A 22032-nucleotide genomic window follows, 5' to 3' on the forward strand; every position below is an offset into this window, starting at 1 on the left:
GGCTTTACCACTACGCGTTTTGATTAATTTTTTCTATCATCTTCAGGGAAATTATTCACATTCACAAAAAACATCACATATAAGTGAACAGTCATCGATGTATTATTTTTCAAGTATCCAAACTGTTAAATATAAAATTATATTTTAAAGATTGTTTCACTTGATATGAGCATATATAGGCCCCCTGACGAAGAATGAAAAAATTAATTGAAACGCGTTATAGAAAGAGGAAAGATTTTGTTTTTTTTTGTCTTTTACTAATACAAGTAGGCTGAAAACAATATTTTGAGTGCTGTAATCGATAGCTGTTCATAGACAACTGCTAACAATAGTTTTACAGCTGGTTTAAGTACCAAATTTTTTTTTTTTTTTGGATTTACAATGAGAAGGTCTCATAAACCAAGTCTCTAGCTCAATATTGCAGTATCATTTGTTCATGGTGTTCCAAAACAATTGGTTCCATACTTTCGTTTTAAACAAAGGAACATTTCAGTAATGAATAAAGACATAGTTTTTTGTATGTAGACAACCACAGAGTTTTGGAACGAATCTGTGTCTCAAAAACGGTAGTAAATCTTTCAAAAAAATATTAAGAAGGTATTTTGAGATAATATAATTGGGAATGTACTAGGTTAAGAAATGGGAAATAACTTTCCTTTTGAATTCCAATGCAAATGTCCGGAAATGCCAAAACTGGCAAATGTAGAGTGAAAAATAAAAAAATTTTACGTTCATAGCGGTCTTATATACAGTAACCCCGTGGAAATGGTGGAAAAGCTGAATATAAATAGGTATTTAGCAGACGAAAATTGCACCGAACAATATCGATCTCCGATATAGATCTAGCAGCATAGTTATTTCGGTTGTGCCTAATTTTCTTACTTTTACTCAAAATACCGCAATTGCAAGCACTTTTTTTTTCAATATCATTTTTTACACATTTATGTATGTACAAATTGAATTTCCAAATATACAAGATTTCTTTGGTATTCAGAAAAATTTCAATACACATCGTACGATTTGTTCTTTGCTGTTATATTTTTCCAAGTGTACTTCAGAAAACGTAAATTGTAAATCAGAATAGTCAGTTGCACTTCAGACACCGTAAAATTAGTTTCAGAATATAAAATTGTACTTCAGAAATTGTAAGATTTTTTTCAGAATAGTAAATTGTACTCCAGATACCTTAGGTTTCAAAATGAATATATAGCTCTTCGAAAAATTTAGTATTCCATCCACCTTATTCTGATATTCATATGTAGGTCCTTCAGTGTGGCAGTCGAGAACGCTACAACACTGTAAAGTTTGTCTCCTGAACAGCATGTTCTTATTCTGCGGTACAATAGTAGTTGGAGTGCAACTGATGTATAATAACAGGGTTTTTAAAACAATTTATGGTTTCTGAAGTTCAATTGACTATTCTGAAGTACAACTAACATTATCTGAAAAACAATTTACGTCTTGTGAATTGGACGTGACTTTTCTGAAATAAAAAACACTTTCTGAAATACACTTGATTACTCTGAAGTACATTTCACTTCTGAAGTACAATTGACTACTCTGAAGTGAAATTTATCGCTTCCGAATAACATATGATTATTCTGAATATGTATATTTTACAATTTCCGAACATTTCATGGTTTCTGCTTAATTCGAAAAACTTTCTTGACTCGGGAAGAAAAGAGCAGTGTTTGAAATCGAGTTACAAAAATATTTTCGAGTTCGAAAATCGAAACATTTTCTTTTTCAAAAATATTTTTCTTTTCTCGAGATTTTCAAATTTATGTAAAACGATTTTCGAAATTAAAAATTATACGACAATCATTGAATGTTAGACAGTGCTGACGTTAATTTTTAATCTAAGCAATTCAAAAATTATAAATAAAGAATTTTTTTTTCTTTTTCAACACAAAACATTAGAACATTCAAATCGCTTTCTACTGGCCCCTCTTCCACTTTTCTTTCCAGCTACGTTTTTCTCAGTTTTTTTTTTTAAGAATTTTTTTTGTTTTTGTTTCGAAACCTGTAAATTTTTATTCCCAAATTCCTTTCCATCTGCCACACGTTCGCATAATGAAGCACACAATCAAATGTCCTGTCCACATGTCCACTTGCAACACTTGAGTGCAACACAGCGCTGTCACCACAAACGCTGCGACAAAAAAAAAAAAAAAAAAGTAACGGTTAATTCAAATCGTATTTCGTCGCATTTAAGAACTTGTATTGTCCTTTTCATGCAATTTGATTGAATAAAAGCGCTCAATGTTCTCTAGGGTCCTCTACAAACAAAAGCGCATTTCAAATTGATTCGTTGCTTTTTTGATTTTATTATTTGTATTTCTTTAGATTTAAAATAATTGAACGATGGTGAAGTTGTTTAGCTGTCATTTAGTTAGTGTCAGTTAAATACTTTTCAAGATCTTAAAATATTTTCACTGTCGCAATCGGCTCATTTTTTTTATTCGTGGTGCTTGAGGATGGGTTTATTTTGAACAGTTTTGTATATTAAAAAAATAATTTTTGAAAAAATACCCTTTTTTATATTTTAATTCAATTTATTTTTCAAAATCTTAAACACCCGCGCTTGCAACTCTTTATAATATTCTCTATTTTTTAGAATATTCAGATTAACCGAGCACGAAAGTATTTGAAGCGCACTTAGCTTTCGCACGAGTTAACGTCTGCTGTTTGACTGAAACATATGAAAATTTTACGCTACTTCAAAGCGTTCGTTTTTGATCCAGAAAATCAAATGCAGCGACAACAACGCCAACGCCAAAGCCCAACACTACAGAGCGTAGCACGAAATGTAAGACAAAACATGGCAAAGCGACGGCAATGAAAAGCGCAACGAAGCGCTAAGCTAGTGACAGCGGAAAACTTACTTTCGCGCTAGCACGAACAATATAACGAGCCGAAGCGTGTTAGCAGCCGGCGCTAAATAAATTTTTAGCAACGCATGCACTGAGCTGATGGCTGCAGTGTTTGTTGGGGGTGACTGCTCTCAGGCACTTAAGCTTTTAAGCGCATTGACATTGGCTTTAACAGCGCACTGTTAAATACGTCGCTGTAAGCATCAACATCGGCAGAGCTGAGCAGCAGCAGTGTTACAGCATTGCCTTGCAGTCGCGCGACTTCGAATGACGCCGGAAGTTAACGAAGTGTTGTAGGCTGAAGTCGGTGTTGCCGAAAAGCGTGTTTTAATAAACAAAAGCCGATTGGCGGGAAATTTGCTAGCACGTGCCGCATGCCACACACATACACATGCAGCTGTGAAGAGGAGTTGATTATTGCGTGAAATGCTTAAGAAGTTTACAGCGGCAACATTTTTCATTTTATTTTTCTTAAAATTTGAAAATATTCTTGCATATAATTTTTCTAAAAACACAATTTCAATTTATTTTCGCTCGAAATAAGCCATAAAATGGTTTTCAACATAAAATTTATTCCACACGCTTCAATAATTTCCTGCTTGTTGCTATGCCACCGCTGCAATATTGCAAAATAATAAATCGTACGGTAACGAACTTGCCGATATTGCAGCTTCAAATATTTTCATAATTTATGGCGCAAGCAAATCGCACTTTTCACGCTTAAAAGGCAGAGCAGCAGAGGCATTTCGTTGCAATTGTAAATAGATTTTCCATTTAAATGCCACAATAAACCCAGCAGCAGCTAATTGTAAATGCTCTAAAATCAAATACAACGCGCTTACGCATAGAGTAGCTATAAATTTGCATTGTTGTTGTTGCAAGTGGCATGAAGTACAAACATTTTTTGCCACTTTATAAAAATTTGTGTAATGAAAATTGTTTTTGCTGCTACTAAAAAAAAAAAAAAGCAAGTGCAAAAATTTTGCCAAATATTCATTTACTTTCAAACACTTGCCACAAAATTTATTACATCACACCTACACATGCACGCAGCAACAACTCTGTGCCACATGCGCGTACAACGGTACACATGTAAGGTGAAATTTCGTGAACATCTGCTTGTGGAGGCATGCATGTGAATTTCTCCATTGGGAGCGTTTTGCTTCGTATGCAAAAAAAAAATAGTAGAAGAAAAATTTGTGTTTTCAAATTTTAATCAAAACAAAATACATTACAGCAACAAAGCTATAATGAGGTTTTGTTGATTTAAGAAATAATTTTGCTTCTGCCAACCATTTGAAGTTAAAGTGAAGGCGAGAATTTTGAGGGTGGCAAAGAAAGGCGTGAGCACCAAATACTCGTGAAGTTCGATGTGCAAACTAACAAAATCAGGTCTAGAAAGCCAATGTTTTAAAATTAACAAGAGTTCGGCACGCCGTGTAAGTTAAACCACAGACGATGCAACTTTACGAAAAATTTTTTTTTTTGCGCTTATTGAGCATAGCTTCATCGGTTTCTTATCGGTATTAATCGATTTCGGCTTTTTTTCGACGGGTCGTCGATTTTATATTGATGTTTTATCGGTATATATTTCACAACAAACCGATTAGTTTTCGATATTAAATAATAAACACGCCGAAAAAAAATGGTCGATATGTATATTTATATTATCGATAACTTTTCGATAACATCATAAACTTTTGCTAACATATCTAAAACTTTTCGTTAAATAATCGACAACGTTTTGGTAATAAATCGGTAGCTTTTCATTAAAATATCGATCACATTTCGATAATAAACCGATAACTTGATGAGAACAAAACGATAATAGTTCGGTCGATAAGTTTTCGATAACAATTTGATAAATTTTATATAACATACCGATAATTTTCATTAATAAATTCGAGTTCTTTGAGGATATATCGATAGCTTTTCGATAACAAACGACAACTTCTTGATAACCTTTGTTATCGTTATAGTAGTATTAAAAGTTAGCAGGAAGCTTGCTCTCTTTAGAATTATAGGTTCACAGCTACAAAAACAACAACAACAGAACTGTAGGTTAGGTTGAGTTGAACTGGTCGGTCCATAAGGGACTCACATGGGCTCAATGAGCCCATAGTGTTAGCAGAAGTTTGCTCAACGACGAAACTGTAAAACCCAATCAAAAATCAGGACCGCTGTTATAAAATATCACGTTTTCTTGGCAAATACTAGAAGCTTTCTAGGACCTATGCCACTTGCGCTTCTAGATCTGATAGCTATGCCACGCCTAATAGCTGGAATCTTAGCCTGGCGAGCGCAGGGCTCGAGCACAAAAGGCTATCAAAGGCTTCCTCCTCCAACCCGCACCCCCTACATCTGCTACCACTGACAAGGCCTAATTTAAAAGCATGTGACGCCAGAAGGCAATGTCCAGTTAGAATACCCATCATGAGCAGTTCCCTCTTTTTAATTATAAGACCAACTTTGTTAGTCTAAAGTTTAAGACATGCAACTGATCTTTGTTACTCTGCAGCCCCACTCTTGGTTCTGGACATTCCCTACTTAATCAATTTGCGCATCTCTCGCCCAATCTTATTGAGACGTCTACGGTACAAGCTTGTTGAGATGCGCTTAGTTTAGTTAGCTCATCCACTTTTTCATTTCCATATATTCCCAAATGCTCAGGAACTCAATATATATATTTAAATGCATACTTTGTTCTATCCCGATTCCTTGCAAGGGTTGCTGATACTCTAACACACTTTCATATGAGCTTGGCTGTCAATAGCCGTGTTTTTTTTACACGCGTATACGTTTCCTTTGCGGGTGAAAAAAAAAAAAAACACCTATCCCCGCTTAGATAATACTTAGGAGACCCATCTAGCGGCAATTGTTAAACAACTAGCTACAGCACAGGGTGTACCGAAAAGCGGAGACACAACCCTCTGTTGTATTTCTATTTTATTGTATTGTATTTTATTAAACATTTTCTAGATGCATACTTATTAACCTAAGATTACAATATTACATTAAATAATTTCAAATTACTATGCAGCATAGGAAAAGTATATGGCATTTTTTATATTAAAGTTTAACATAGTTCTAAATGCCAGTCCTAGCTTTGGTATATTGATTTGTGTGGGGTGTACAAAAATAAAAATTTCATAAAGAGTTTAAGATATACATTAAATTAAATCATCAAAGATATGAAAGAGAATCAATACTAAATATTTCCAGCTTCCAAACGTATGTACGGTTTATAGGGTCGTCCTCAGCATCGTTTCTAATTCAAAGTGATTATAACTAAAAAGATACAGTTTAAGTTCTTTTTTAAATAAGTTGACATTTCTTATTACCTGTACAGTGGCAGGAAGGGAGTTGAAAAATTTGCACGACGTGTATGTGTAAAAACTTCTAAAGTGCGACGTCCTAATATGCGGAATTTGTACCATCGGAAGTACATTTCTTCGTAAGTTGTAGACTTCCGAAGGAAAGCTTACCAGGTAGCCACACCGTATAAAGAATGTTTTTAAAACTTTGTGAAGATAGAGATGTCGACACGGAAATATATCTAGTTTCCTAAAATATAGCATAGAGTGAGACCTATAGTTTGCACTACAGATTCGCCTTATAACCCCCTTTTGAATTGTTACCACTGCTGACAGCTTATTAGCCGAAGCGCCGCCCCAGCATGTGATACCATATTGCTTGATTGAAATATTCCGTAGTAAACTGTTTTTAGAGTGGATATTGAACATAACTTTTTCAGACGATAAAAGTGACGAGTGGTATATAGAAAGTATTTTTTTAGAGCATTAATGTGCTCAGACCAACTCAAGCAGTTGTCTATTATAATTCCTAGGTACTTGAAATTCTCAACAACTTCAACCCTGAAGCAGCTCTCACTACAGTTTCTATTACAATCAAAAGATCTCATCGCGTCACTTTGAGTGCACGCTATATGGTGCATGTTAAAGCGAGAGCACACTGCGGAGTGAAATATGACATCATAACTTAGTTGTTCTTTGAGAACATGACTGAAATACATAAGTCTAGTTTTACTACTTACAATCAGTTTGTGTGTAGTGAACCAGGTTTGTAACAAATGTATATCATGGTTAATGTCACATATTAATTCAAAGTAATTCGGTGTACTGTACGCAATTGCAAGATCGTTTGCAAAGGCAGTGGCCTTGCCTCTCAATGGAAGCTTAAATATTGAATTAATATAGACCAAGAACAATATTGGACCAAGAACTGAGCCTTGGGGAACGCCCAGATTAACAAGCTGTAAGCTACTGTAGCTACATTCTACTTTAACTTTTTGTGTTCTGCCGATAGATACGATTTAAGCCACTTATGCATAACACCGCGGAATCCTGCATTATATAGTTTATCCAATAGTACACCCCTATCGACCATATCAAAAGCTTTTGTTATGTCCACAAAGAGACCAGCACAACTTCTTTTTTCATCCAGAGCATTGTAGACGTTGGTGCAAAAATCTAGCAAAACGTCTTCGAAAACGAAAGCCAAACTGAATGGAGCTAAAAAAGCTCGCTTTATTTAGAAAATCAACAATTCTGGTTTTAACAGCCTTTTCAAAAACTTTAGATATGGCCGAGAGTAGTGAAATAGGTCTGTAATTATTAACATCTTTTTTATCCCCTTTTTTCAAGATCGGAATTACAATCGCACATTTCTGTGTATAACATATAGCTGAATCAGTTGCGTTAAATAGTGGACGCACATAGAATACCTAGAATTAGTGCAGAGGGTGAAACATAAGCACATATTTCAGTTACATCTGAGTATAATGCGTATTGAAATTTAGTAGTACTAATTTTATGCGTAGCAATTTCAGAGGTGTATTTAAAGTTTGTCGCTTAGCAGTCCATATAAAGTTTAAGCGTAAACGTATATAGATGTGAAAAAAAACACAGCTAATGTAAAAACTAACACTGCTGCAGTTTAAACAATTTTCCTCCAGGTTTTCTACTGCTTTGGTCAGATCTGAAAAACACTACAGTGATCTGGCAACTTGAAGGATCTATTTATTTTCGGATTAGCGCACTATACCGCAGACCCTGCTGCTTGCATTATTTTAGAGTCATTTGTGTGCACGTGCATAGCCTCGTCTGACATTTGAACGCCCTTGCGCCAACCTCACCTCTATTGTGGAGGAGCTCCATCGAAGCGCGGGTAGGGAACTAGGTCGCTTCAGGATTATAATTTTATATTAGAGATACTATTTAAGTTATTTTTGCATCTGGTTGTAAGGCAGCTGTTAAGCTAATGAGCTTATAAATATGCTAAGCTAAAAAGTTTGTTCGAATGCTTTCATACTCTGCTATCTCCTTGTCCAATCTCTACAAGCTTTGATCGATTATAGAAAGTTAACTCCGAAGGCTTACAAAACCGTCATGTTCTTAATTATGTGGGTTCTGACAGCTTAAGCTCAATGAAAGACGTACAGCCATCTATCTATGTGAGAATGCTTGAAATTTATGGATCTTCTAAAAAGAGACTCCAAACTAGAGACTTGCCAGCTTCAGGCTTATATTTAAGGCAAATGTTATAGATATTTGGTTTCCTAAAATGTATGCCTACCAAAGTATCAAGGCACGCGAAGTCCATATGGATACCCCTCTATAACTTGGGCGATAATAACGATTATCGATAGCTTCATCTGAGTTCTAATCAAAATAGTGTCAAGCACATTTTTGCAACACAATTATAATACATTTCCAACTGTTTAAGTTTTTATTATTATTCATTAACATTAAGTTCAAAAATTTTAATCCACCAGCAAGTTTTACAGCTTTTGCTTACTTTTTTGACACTTTCTATTTCGTTCGCATGCAACGCAGATAAATCTCTGTCTGAGTATTTACAAATACACCCACAAAGTCAAAATTATACGCAACACAAATGAAAGTGAGTGTCAACAACAAAAAAAGGACATTCAGCGACAAGACAGAAAAAAAAAAATTCAGAAGCAAATCTTTTGTGAGCCAAAATAAACAAAACTCCCACTAGTAAGTAACACACACACACACATAAAAAGTTACGACTAAAAGTAGCAACACTCACTGATCCTTAATCCACATGCTGACAATACAATGCCGCTGCCCACTGGGTGTGATTGTCGAAATGGATTTTAACTTTCGACATACGACACCAGTTTTAGAGGGCGTTTGAGCTTTTTTGTTTTGTTTTTGTAGTAATGTAGTTTTGTGCGTGTGTGTGTACTTTTAATCTGCTACAAATTGTTTTTATCGTCACACAATGTAATTTGATTTTGTTATGTAATAATATTCATGAGTTATGTAGCTATGGGGGTGGGAGTGTGTGGGGAAGAGATGGGTGCAGTTATTTAGTTGTTAGTTGTTGTTGTTCTTGTATTTAGGAGCGCACACTTATTTGAAATTTTCATGCTGCGGTTTTTGCCGCCAAATGAAGCGTTTGTTGCTTAGATTTGTAATTGAAAATTTGCCAGAGCTGCTTTTTGTTAAATTTAAAATTTTAGTTTGTAGAAAATTTTCAGATTAATTTTTACGCCTCGCCGAATTTGAATGTTTTGTAATTTATGCAATTTATGCCGAAAATTCTATATTTTCAATTTTATTCGCTTTTTTTTTGTTTTTTTTTTTTGCTCAAAAAACGATTTTGATTTTTCTGTTGCGGAAATTTTTTAGAATTTTAAGTACTTTGGCTATGATTCCAGATGTTCAGCAAATTTGCCGAATTACTTCATTAATGATTTTTCAATTAAGCCAATTTAGAAATTACTTTTTTCTATAGTTTTTAGTATTCAAATTTGAGTGCATGAATTCAATTTCTTTTGTAACAATTTTTTGTTTTGCTTTTGAAACCAATGCTGAGATAGGATGTTTTCGAACATGGGACACGGTCATGCATCGAACGAATCCGACTTCCTGTCTGTCATGAATAATAGAAACATATATATGACTTCCTTATAACCACCATACTGAGCTTTTGCAATCTATCTATTTTTTTTCTTGGGGCACGCACTGCCATCACTTCGTTAGCAGTGCCATCTATGTTTCGTTTGTGTTTGCGTTGCGACCATAGTCTTTTGACTAAGAAACCAAAACGTCTAAATTAAGCTGAAGTCATCAGCCAGCTTATGACACGTCGTACACTCATAAGTATATCGCCAAATGAAATCAAAACTTCACACCTGTCTGTTCGGATCCAAATCATTTCAGGTGATAAGATATTTCATCAGCTATTTTATTAATAGCATTTACAGAAGGGAAACGTAATACTAATGCAGACCCCGTAACTTGCTTATGATTCTAGATCAGTGGTGCACAAAGTCAGCAAAGCTTCAAACATAAGAAGAAATGTCGAACAAATTTTGAGCATAGAATTTACGCATGAGAGGTTTACTGCTTGAAGTACAAGCGAATACTGATTCGCTACTTGCTCTGCTGAATCTCAGTCAAAACGACCACACGACATGTAGGTGAACGTCGACCCTCTACAAAGATCGTATGGGCATCTCTATGCTAGATCTTGTCCCAGAGCAGTAACGTTATTTGTTTTAAGATTCAATGAACTTTAGTCTCTCGGCTGCCTATAGAGTATCGCCTTTTATCGGCTGTTGTTTCGAATGACGCCCTACGTTAGAATTTGTTTCACAATATCCTCTTACTCAGAGTTCGGTCCTATCTGAGCATAAAATCAGTATATTTTTGAGGTTAGTTAGGGCATTCATAAAAATTTCTGGGACGCCGCGTTTTTTTAAATAAATTCTGTGATGTATCGTGTTTGAAAAGTATTCGAGATAGGTCGTTTTCGAACTGGCATCCGCAATAGGCTGATATTTTAGTCGGCCGTCGATTTATATATCTAAGAGCTAATTTCTGTTTTAACTCCAGCAAACGTTGCTCTGCCTAAACTTTGATCTTGCTGCTAAGTCTTAAGAATTTTTTAACTATTACTCTCCCTCGCCCTCTCCCTCTTTTAAATATAAGAAGTGGTACCACTATTATCACAAATGACTACGTAGCTTAAGAGCGTGTCTCTTCAGCTTTCCAACCCTAAACTACGCTCCACCTTATATTATCTCATGAGGTAAACATATATTTTTCTATTATCTATTGTTCTTAATACTCGGCACAGCTGGTTTGTCTATACATTCCATAGACACCTTACAGACAAATTAGATATTGCTTATCTTCGGCATAGACTTAAACAACCTAACTTAGTCTACTTGGGATCTGATTCCATTACATTAATACAGTAAATATTTGCTTACGTTATATAACACAAAAACAAGTCTCACTTACCTTTGGGTGCTGTAGTTGGGCAGTTGGCTTCGTCGAGACCGTCGAGACATTCACGTTTGCCATTACATAGGAACTCACGGGGTAAACAACGTTCATCACATTTAAATTCATATTCGGCACAAACTGCAAGCATTCGTTTAAATAACGATTAGTAAACAAATTTATGAAATTGATATATAGTATAACGGTTAATAGGTTCATTCAAGATGAGGTTAAAAAATAATTTTTTCAAATAAAAATCGAGGTGGAAATATACAAATGAGTTGTAACTGAAATTTAACGAAAGAAAAATAATAATAACTAAAATGCATTATTGCATAATATTTACAGTTGCAAAATAATCAAAAATTTTTAATATTTTTTTTTTTTTTGAATTTACATCGATTGTCAAAACTGTTAGTAAATTTTTGTTCAAATATTTTAATATTAATTTTTGTTTTCAATATATTAATTCACTACGCTTGAAAAATTTGAAAATATCTAATATTGCTGAAAAAAAGTTGCGACGAATAAATTTCGAAACCGGAAATAAATTTTTTGTATCTGAAATTCACTCTTGCAGCCAAAAATTTTGGCAACCCTAAAGTCATGCTACAAGAACTAGGGACAACACAAATGAGGTAAGATCAATATTGGAAATCCACAATTTATAGTATACAGGATAGGATTCGGGTTTCGGCGGGCGGGATGGGAGAGGTTTAGGTCTTCCTTTGTAGAGTGTATAGGATGGATATTTTAGGTACAGGAAAACATATATTTGACAGTAGACGCCACAAGCAAAAATTTGTATACCCTTTTCATAGCCTTCTTCCAAGTCGTATCCATTGTTGCCTTCATTATCATCTCCGGGACACTCCAATTCGTCTTCACCATCGGGACAATCTTCGCGTCCATCACAACGCTGTTCATCGCAAACTTGCATACCAGATTCGGAGCAGGTGAACGATGTGTCACCACGGCAACCGACAGTTGGCGTAAAGAGTGTAGAACGATCTGTTGATATGTAATGGAAATCGTCACCAGAACCTTCGTCGAAGCCTTTGTTATGTGAAACCCCCTGCGGCTCTTCTGTGGCATCGGGTTGTGCTGGTTGTATGGGTGCTTCGGATTCATTCGGTTGTTCGAGGGGGTCTGTATTTATCAAAGCGAAATTGTTAAAAATTAAATATAACATATCGACCGACAGGCGTCAGCTAACGCAATAATAAGAGCACGCAGCATATTAAGAGCATGAGGGCGCATAAACAGAGAGTACGCTCAAACAAATACATATAATTTTGACATTGGAACCAACACATACTAGACGAGGAATTTCACAAAGCATTTGTTAAGTAGGGAGAACACACAAATAGTACGAATACAGAAAGATGACACAATTAAAATTGACGTACCAGGCAGTAATGAGCTTTTTTTATTCTTATTAGAATTGATAATGATAAAGCTTGGGAAGTTGGAGAGAGATTGAAAGTTAAATCGGAGAGTTCGGTTGGGTGATATGTGAAGGGTGTCGTGTGTCAGTGGGTCGTGAAAGCTTGTTGGAACGATAGATGTGGGGGATATGATTTTTGAACGAATTTACCGCATATGAATATACACTAGACTGGGTCGATTTTTTAACCGATATTGCGCCATCGATTTTTCGATAGGATTTGGGCTCAGGAAAAAAATTTACACTAAGCATACCCAAAAAAATAATTTTCGAGCCTGCAAAATTTCATCGAATCTTTAGATTTTTTATGCATTTTTGGCAAATGCAAAATTGCTAAATGCAGTATTTGAAAAAAAAAAATTTTTTCTTTTATGGAGATTTAGAAGAATTTTGGTCGAAAAATCAACTTTTTTTTCGCAGGCTAGAAAATTATTTTTTTTGGGTATGCGTAGTGGAACTTTTTTCCTGAGCCCAAATCCTATCGAAAAATCAGTGGCGCGATATTGGTGAACAAATCGTTCCAACCCAATATACATAATTCTCAAAAAATTTTGTTCAAAGTGAGCTTCGAATATTAGTAAGTGATTGCATTATTTTATTAAGAATAAAGCACGCAATATTAATTTGGATTATAAGATTTTTAGTAAAATTAAAAACCCTTTAATGAAAACATAAATGAGCAGAATTGATGAAGAAAAGCAGTAAAAATAAATAAAAAATGAATAACTAAAGAACATCTAAAAAACAAACTAGTAAAAGCTTTAAAGGTTAGGTATGTCATATACAATTTTAATTGATGCGAAGGTAAAGATTTGCTCCCCCGAGGTTGCAGCGCTGCCAAATAATTTTTTATTAGTAAATAAAAAGCTCATAAATCTACTACCCACTAAAGCATGTTAGGCGCTTTTGAAGAGCTTTCATACATATGCAATATTTATGAAAGTTTGTCGATAGTTTGTAAGGATTAAAAAAACGTACTACCCAGGGCGAGGTTTAATCATATTTCGCCAGCGCTATAGAGCAGAAGAACTAAGCAAACGCTAAAGCCTTTTCATCTCAAAATAGAAACAGCTTTATTACTCCTTTTATCTATTAGACTACTAGTTAGTTGGGTTAGCACTTAGCTACAATTAATTTTAGTGAAATTAGTAGAATTTAATAAAGCATTTTTGTGTACAGCCATTGTTGTAGTCAACCCATATAATTTCGTGCCATTAGCACGCCAAGGCCAAGACAAAAGCGCTTATTTGTGAATAAGTTTAAAAATATAAATGCAGTAAGTGATTTGTGGCCCACTATCAGCGCATTAACGCTACCTCGATCAAATTCAGCACGACGACGCTCTTCTGCTTCGTATTCCTCTTGTCTACGCTGTACTTCAGATTCATGTGCAGCATTGCGCCGTTCTTCTTCTTGCTGTTCAGCATGTAGGAGTTCATCATCATCGTCTGCGTTGGGTTGTGTTGTTACAGGATTTTCGCCTGCTTCGACACGACGTTCTTCCTCTTCTCTTTCTTGTTCTACGCGTCGACGTTCTGCTTCTTCGTAGGCACGTTCCTCAGCACGTCGTCGTTCCTCTTCCTCCCGTTCAGCGAGTTGTAGTGCTTTATCCTCTTCTTCAGCGCGACGACGTGCTTCAGCCTCTGCTTCTTCTTCTTCAGCTTGCCGTCGTTGCTCTTCTTCGGCGCGTTTACGCTCCTGCCGGTCTTCTTCATCAAATATAGGTTGACACATATCGACATCCTCATCAGAACTGTCCGCGCAATCAGGGTAGCGATTACATACGTCGCTACACTGAATCGATGAGCCATCGGAACATTGGAATTCGCCATTTGGATTGCGATCGCAATCATATTGGTAATTGGGTGTAGCATCTGGGTGTTCATTTACACCTTCATCAATTCCGGCATTGCCATCGTCATAATCGTTTCCATTGGTGTCTAATGACAAAAGTTCATGTAGAATTTAGTGAAAAGGCGAATGCTCATTAAAAGAAGAAATATAATGACTGAAAAAGATGGATTTAACCTGAGCTGAGATGGTTACGATTTCTTGGTTTTGATACGATATGGAACACTGCTAGCTTTAGACTAAACAAATTTTTAATGAATCCCAAAAACTACAGTAAAGTGTAGAAAAAAACATGAAAAGGAAGAAAATCGGAAAGCTTTGGAAGTTTTGAAAATTTTTAAAAGTCGTTGGAAAGATCCATTTGTAGTATGACAGTTTAGCTAGGATTTTGATAGCTTCAGATGTCCATTATGTTAATTCACGAAAGAAAATCATTTTGAAAAGTTAGAATACATAAGAACAGTTTCATTAAAAAGTAGGCAAGCTCGGTCGCTTGTAATCACGCTTGAAGCTTTTTTAAACGGTACACATTAAAGCTACTTGAGTAGCTAATTAACATTCTACAATTCTTCGCAAATAGCTAAGATTTCGTTAGGTACTTTTCTTAACTACGATAATCCCGCTAAATTTATAAAAACGCTCAGGTGAGCTTTTACAACAGTATGGCAGTATTTCTTGCACTATTACAGAGGTCCTGCTACCCTCCGAGGCATTTTCACTTACCGCGCGCATTTCTAAAGTAAAATTGGTCGCCTACTTCAACGCCCAGATTGCCCAAGCGATGAAAGCTGTTAATATGATTGACGAAATCTTGCTCGAAATCATTAACCTCTTCGGGCAATTCCAATTGCACGGTGGCATAAATTTTAAAGATGTCGTTGCTACGTCTGTGAAAGAAAGACAAAAATCAATTTAAAAATCTGGAAACTGTTGCAATCAAATATTCACTCACGCAATAGCCAACAAAGTCACACCGACATCCAAGTCTTCATCATTGTGTAACTCGTGGAAGAGATCGCGAAAAGCGATCTCCAATTCACGATGTATTTCGAGAAATTCGTTGCTTTTGGAATCAGCAAATGCATCATTCCATGGCTCATTAATAACGAAATGCGTCCGCCCTGCAAAACGTAAAAGAAAAAAAAAAAAACAAAAGTCAGCTTACGTGATACGATATGTAAAGCTTCCAACACACATTCCACTTACACAAAGTCGTTGGCGCCTCCTCAAAAATCTCATCGCCATCACCATCACCGGAGCCTTCGAAATCACTCTGTCGCTTTGTGTGCTTCTTCGCTAACTTCTTCAAATGCTTGTTTGCGTGCTCTGCGCCTGTTTTCTCTTCATTGGCGGTTGACTTTTGTCGTTGCAGCAGCAAATGTGGACGATGTTTATTGTGCAGCTGTTGCTTGGTGCGTTGCTTTTTGCCATCAATGCTTTGTGTTTTATGCTTCGGTTGCTTGTTGTGGTGCTTGCGTTGACTGCTTTGTTGCTTCGCTTCACCAGCGCTATGATTGCGTTTATGACGTGGGCTCTGCTTTGCTGTTGCCGCCTCTTCATCATCTTTACCGAATAGACGGCTCAACTCACGACGTACACGTTTCACACCTTGTGACAGCCAGCTGCTGTTGTTGGCATCGGTATCATCTTCAGCTTCAAACGGTTGTAGGTCCTCTTCTAATAGCAAGTTAGAATCAAGATTACGCTTGCTGCGCGACAAGGCTGCTGCTGCGACGCTAACCGCTGGTGTTTCATCGAATTGGTCAATGTCGAAGGTGTCGTCGATGCTGAGGTCGGCATTGCTAAGATCCTGAAAAAAGGGGGACAAGAAAATTTTATGTTATTAAGACCGTATGTAATTGATTTTATTTTATTAGCAGTGCAATGTTGTTAACATAAAGCTGTCAATAAGTTTGCAGAAATATGTACAGAGGTAAATGTTGGCTACAGAAAGCTCTAAATGTCAACGATATGTTGAACTTTTAAGAGTCTATGAAAAAAACGCGTGGTGAAGTTGTGTTGGGAATTGTATTAAAAACTTAACCCATGCGTGAATTGTTGGACTTTTTGGTCTTCTAGGAGAAAACAGTAATTTTTGAATTATATTCTCATAAAAAAATAATCTGTTTTCTTATAATTACTTTCATTGAGAGGATTGTAGTTTTTCAAGCTAAGTCACAGTCGACTTTTTGGTATCAGACTCGAGAAAGTTACTAACTACAGATATGTCTATAAGGACATCCACAACCACTAACCGCGGATTAATGCAAACGCTTTAGTGGCGTTACTATGCAAAGCGTCTATCTAAATCCACTTTAAGGCCGCTTATTCGCAAGTCTAATTGTAATCCTATAAACATTAGGCTAAGTAATTTTTATTGACTCTTTTATACTTGAAAAAATATCTCGCAGCTACAACTTTGTACGTCAAAGATAAGACTAGTCCCTAGTCAACCTAATTGATTGCAGCTGAAAACAGGACTAGTGTTTCATATTTGATAAAAAAAGAGAATAAAAGTTGAATTATTTAAACACATGTACGTATGTTCATTAAGGTGATTGAAAAAATAATAATCAATTCCTTTTTTTTAATGAAAAAATATTTAGATAATGCTCCATTCACCAGGATCTCGTACCTTAACTTACAACATAAAACAATTCATGGAAATAGTGGAAGTCTTTGTTAACCAATATTTCCAAATTATTTAACTGTTTTTGGAAAACAAACAATTTTTGGTGGGTTGGAACGCTACCTTCTTTTTTGACCACCCTTATGTAAATATGAGATTAAATATGAAGAAATATTAGGATATGGTTTTATTGTGAATTGGGGTAGGCATATGGTAAAAAGGCACTTACAAAGATAAAATACTGCTCACACATACCAATGCAAGCATAACTACTTCTTATAGTATCCCGGTAGAAAGAGATCTGTCCGAACGTAGCCATAGGCGAACGAAGAGGCTCTCTCGACAGTACCAGTAGGAGTGCAAAGCGGATTTGTCTAACAGTACCCGTAAGGCTACAAAGAGGACGTGTCAAACAGTACCCATATGAGTGCAAGTACGAAGTATCGAAAAGTACCCATGAGAGTAGAAAGAAGAATAGAAAAAGGGTCTGTCCGACAGTGACGGTGAGGGTATTAAGAGGACCCGTCCGACACTATCCATTTATGTTAGGTACAGCATCGACATATTTAAGCCTAAATTTTAGAATGCAAATAGAGTTTTGGATATTTCTAGAACTATTCATAGAACTATCAAATCTTGAATTTCCTGTTTTAGTTATTTGCTCTCAAGTTTTTACCTACGAGTCAATGACCCGTGTGAGCTATCAAACGTTTATCAAAAAGATATGTGTGTATAACCAATATTGTGGGTGTGCTTGTGTTTAGTGGAAGCTACTAAGAAAAGAAATATATATATATATAAGTGGAGTCTAACAAATGTTCGCCTAGTTGAACAGAAACCCAAGCGAAAAAACTGTGCTTTTCGTGTTGAATTTTAATATTAATTTTCTTGTCCTCCTCCTAATTGAATCGCTTCAAATCAGTGGTCAAACCCAAACCCACGCAGTCAAGTCTTTTTTTCTCTATATCATTTAAACGTTACCGAGTCGACGGAGTAAAGCAGTAACAATTTCTTATCGTATTAAATTAGTTTTGTTGCTTAATTTTGCTGGTTAGCTTGTATGGATAAATTTGCTCCTGTTAAGCTCAACACCATGGGCCACTGTTGATTGTTTACTTTTTACTGAGCTGTGCCCAAATCCCGGATTTCGTTATGCTTAAACTCTATCGCTTAAAATCTCTAAAACAATATGAAGTGCGCAGAAAAATATGCAACATTTAGTACCATATGATAATAACAAACAACTTCCTAAGTATTATGTAAAAATATAAGAGTTAAGCAGTTTTGCTTGCTATACTAAATGTTGCGCACTCGATACTGTTTTAGAGATTTTAGGTCATGGAGTTTTAGCGTAACGACAGCTGGAATTTTAGGGCTGATCTATGTTGGTTGTACTGATATATTGTAGTATGCTATCACGCTATCGACACACAGGATGAACAGGCTTTTAGACTTAGCAAGTTTATTTCCTGGTGTTTTTTACGTGTCGATTTGTTCGCGTGACCTAACGTGACTTTTTTGCCGTTGCACGTATTTATATCAACCTGAACAAAGCGATGGCAAAAAACCCCAGGGTATCAACGATTTATTTTTACAAACATCGATTACAAGTTATCATAGGGATGACATAGTACAAGGTGGTATAACATTTTAAGGCAAATACACAGCATTGATAATGACATTAAACAGCATTTAATCTTCCACACCCCCACCCCCGTGGATTGAAGCCGATTCACCACTATCTACATCAAGCTTAGCCAGTTTGGAGGCAGGACGTTGAACTGTTCCTGAAGAAGTTGACACATCAGCTCGTCGGACTTGGCCGTCCTTCCCAGGGTAAACTCTTTCCACACGACCGCGACGCCACTCTTTCCGTGGTGTCTTTACATCGCAGATGAACACGAGATCGCCCTCTCGCAATGGCTCTGTTGGCGCACACCACTTAACACGCCGAACCAGCGTCGGCAAATATTCTTCCACCCACCTTTTCCAGAACCTATCCCGTAATTGTTTAGTAACTCGCCATTGTTTACGAAGTGAGCAAAGCTTTTGATCTGGTTCGACAGCACTCCGTGTTTGTGCTGTGTTTGCACTCCCCAGTAAAAAATGATTCGGTGTTAAAGGCTCTTCTTGTTCAGGCTCTACTGGCAAATGTGTAAGTGGACGTGAATTTACCACGTTTTCAGCTTCCACCAACAGACTATAGAATGTGTGCTCTTTAGGCTTCACCTCTTTCATTGTGTGTCGTAAAACCTTCTTCACGCATTGTACCATGCGTTCCCATACGCCGCCCTCGGAGGGATTCTCCGGGCAATTAAGGACCCACTCAACGCCCTTCGATGTCAACTCACCCTGCAACGCGCAACAGTCAAACACATCTGAGAAACGTTCAACCTCACCAGCAATTCCTACGAAATTTTTGCCATTATCCGATCTTATTCTGCTGGGCACTCCTCTCCGGTTCATAAAGTTCCTAATGGCCAATATGCACGCGTCAGTTGAAAGATCATATGCAATTTCCAGATGGATAGCACGTACAGTCAAGCATGTAAATAAAGCTACCCATCGCTTCTCTGTTCTTCGACCGACCGTCACACTCACCGGCCCAAAATAATCTAATCCCGTGTAAGTGAACGGGCGCACGTATGGCGTCACTCGATCCTCCGGCAGCAAACCCATTATTGGCACAATTGGTTTGGCCCTTTTCAATTTACAAACGTTACAGCTGGCTATTACTCCACGAATGATCCTCCTTAAGTTAGGCACCCAATACTTCTGACGAATCATGCAGATAGCTGCCTCCGTGTTCTGGTGCATCATTTTCCCGTGCTCGTGGGTGACTACGAGTTTCGTTAATATATGATTAGGCGGTAAAATGATGGGATGCCTTGCTTCATAAGAAAGCCAACTGACTGCATCTAGACGGCCGCAAACTCGAAGGAGCTCGTCACAGTCTAAAATCGGTGACAGTTTGTACAACGAGCTATCCACCGTCACATTCAACCCTTTCTTTAATCGACTTAATTCGGCGGGAAACGCCTCTCGCTGGGCATGGCGACACAATACACGTTCGGCCTCGTCGAGTTCCGTAGCAGTCAGTCCGTATGTAGATTCGTCGTCCAGCTTATTCTGCCGAGATCTGCAATTGCGCACAAAGCGTAGCACCCAGGCGGCAACCCTTTTCAGCTTTAAGAATGATGAAAATCTCGCGAATTCAAATGCGCTTTCTGTTGCGCTTAACAAAACGTATTTCGGGCGAAGCTCTTCGCTTTCTTCGGTATTCTCCATGGGTGCGTCGTTGATGGGCCACGTTTCCTCCGACTGGTAAAGGAACGACGGCCCCGTGAACCAACGTGACGATGGGTCCATGCTTACATCTTTCTTCACTCGAGTGGCATCGTCAGCTACGTTATCTTTCGTTGGAACCCATCTCCAATCCGATGGCGTAGTTACGTTAAGAATTTCTGCTATTCTGTGGGCTACAAAGGGCTTATACCGACAATGTTCACTGCCTATCCATTTAAGTACAGTTTTCGAGTCGCTCCATAGAATTCGTTGGGTGACTGGCACTGTATGCTCCTCAGTTATCGTTGTCAGCATTCGCGACCCTAAAACGGCAGCTTGAAGCTCCAATCTGGGTATGCTAAGGGTCCTGAGTGGTGCACTTCTCGTCTTGGCATACACGAGGCTAACCTCGATTGTGTTATCTGTGCTTTGCGACCTCCAGAAAGCTACAGCTCCAAACGCGTCTTCGCTGGCGTCGACAAATATGTGCAGTTGCAGTGATTTTGGTTTGCCTAGTCGGAAATAGTGACGGGTAACTTTGGACTCCGTGACGTTCGAGAGTTGTATTCTAAACTTGTGCCACATGGCACCTACGTCCCCGGGTATGGCTTCATCCCATCCTAAATTCCGCTTCCAGAGTTCGCGCATCAGCAACTTGGCTGTGATGGTGAGGTGGCACAAGAACCCCAAAGGATCGAAGATGGACATGACGATACTTAGCAGCATTCTCTTTGTAGGCACCACTGTTCCATTCATGACTGATTGATCGACTCCATGGAATTCCAGACGATACGTAAAGTGGTCACTGGATGGCTGCCATAGCATTCCTAACACCTTGCCCGACTCCATAGCTTCCTTTGAGGTAATAGGCAACGCTGAACTTCCACCACCTAATGCCGTTGCAACTTCTAAAGAGTTCGACCTAAACTTTCGCAACCGAAAACCCGCATCTGAATGAATGTCGCAGACCTGCTTGGAAATCTCTATGGCTCTCGACGCGGTGGAGAAACTATCGACGTAGTCATCCACATAGTGGTAGTCCGTTATGGCTCGGACGGCTCGTGGGTCATGGCTGGTATGGTCCTTTGCGTTCATCACCTTAACGTAATGGGCCGAGCAAGGTGAGCAGGCTGCACCAAATGTCATTGCTGTCATCTCAAACACGTCTGGCGGCTGCTGGTCGTTGCCACTGCGCCACAAAAACCTTTGCGCGCATCTGTCTTCCGGACGGATGACCACTTGGTGGAACATCTCTTGAATATCAGCACACACACCCACGGCACCTTCTCTAAAATGAAATAAAACGGAGACTAGTGGTCGATACTCTTGGGGCCCTTTCATCAATTTTGAATTTAACGATACTCCATGAGAAGTAGCTGCTGCGTCGAATACAAATCTAAGTTTGCCCGGCTTGTGAGGATTTACCACGGCGAAATGTGGAAGATACCATGTCCTTGGGCTGCTTTCGACTAGCTCGCAGGGTTGCAGTTTGCGCGCATACCCCTTTTTCATATAATTGGAAATGATTTCGTTATATGCCTTCCCGAACTCTCCATCACGCGCGATCTTCCTCTCGATGCCCACCAAGCGCCTGAACGCCATGGAGTAGCTCTCCGGTAGCTCCACGTTGTCGTTCATCCAGAGCAATCCGGTTTGGAAACG

The 22032-nt window shown here is 37.8% G+C and overlaps 1 protein-coding gene across 22 annotated transcripts in view; it reads right to left on the minus strand.

Moving 5' to 3' along the window:
• The window catches only part of trol (terribly reduced optic lobes), a 262548-nt gene that overhangs the window by 137399 nt on the left and 103117 nt on the right, over window positions 1-22032 (minus strand). For 18 of the 22 annotated variants that reach the window (XM_067779447.1, XM_067779446.1, XM_067779444.1 and 15 more), the window contains 6 exons: window positions 15663-16266; window positions 15409-15577; window positions 15180-15343; window positions 13922-14545; window positions 11969-12307; window positions 11177-11299 (listed from right to left, as the gene is read on the minus strand). In XM_067779447.1, the coding sequence (XP_067635548.1) occupies window positions 11177-11299; window positions 11969-12307; window positions 13922-14545; window positions 15180-15343; window positions 15409-15577; window positions 15663-16266 (2023 nt within the window). Of the gene's footprint in view, window positions 1-2532; window positions 2674-11176; window positions 11300-11968; window positions 12308-13921; window positions 14546-15179; window positions 15344-15408; window positions 15578-15662; window positions 16267-22032 lie in introns of those variants that run through there. The other 4 variants (XM_067779450.1, XM_067779449.1, XM_067779448.1 and 1 more) reach the window with 2 other exon arrangements.

Source organism: Eurosta solidaginis, chromosome 4, assembly GCF_040869045.1.
Source record: "Eurosta solidaginis isolate ZX-2024a chromosome 4, ASM4086904v1, whole genome shotgun sequence".
NCBI classification, from domain to species: domain Eukaryota; kingdom Metazoa; phylum Arthropoda; class Insecta; order Diptera; family Tephritidae; genus Eurosta; species Eurosta solidaginis.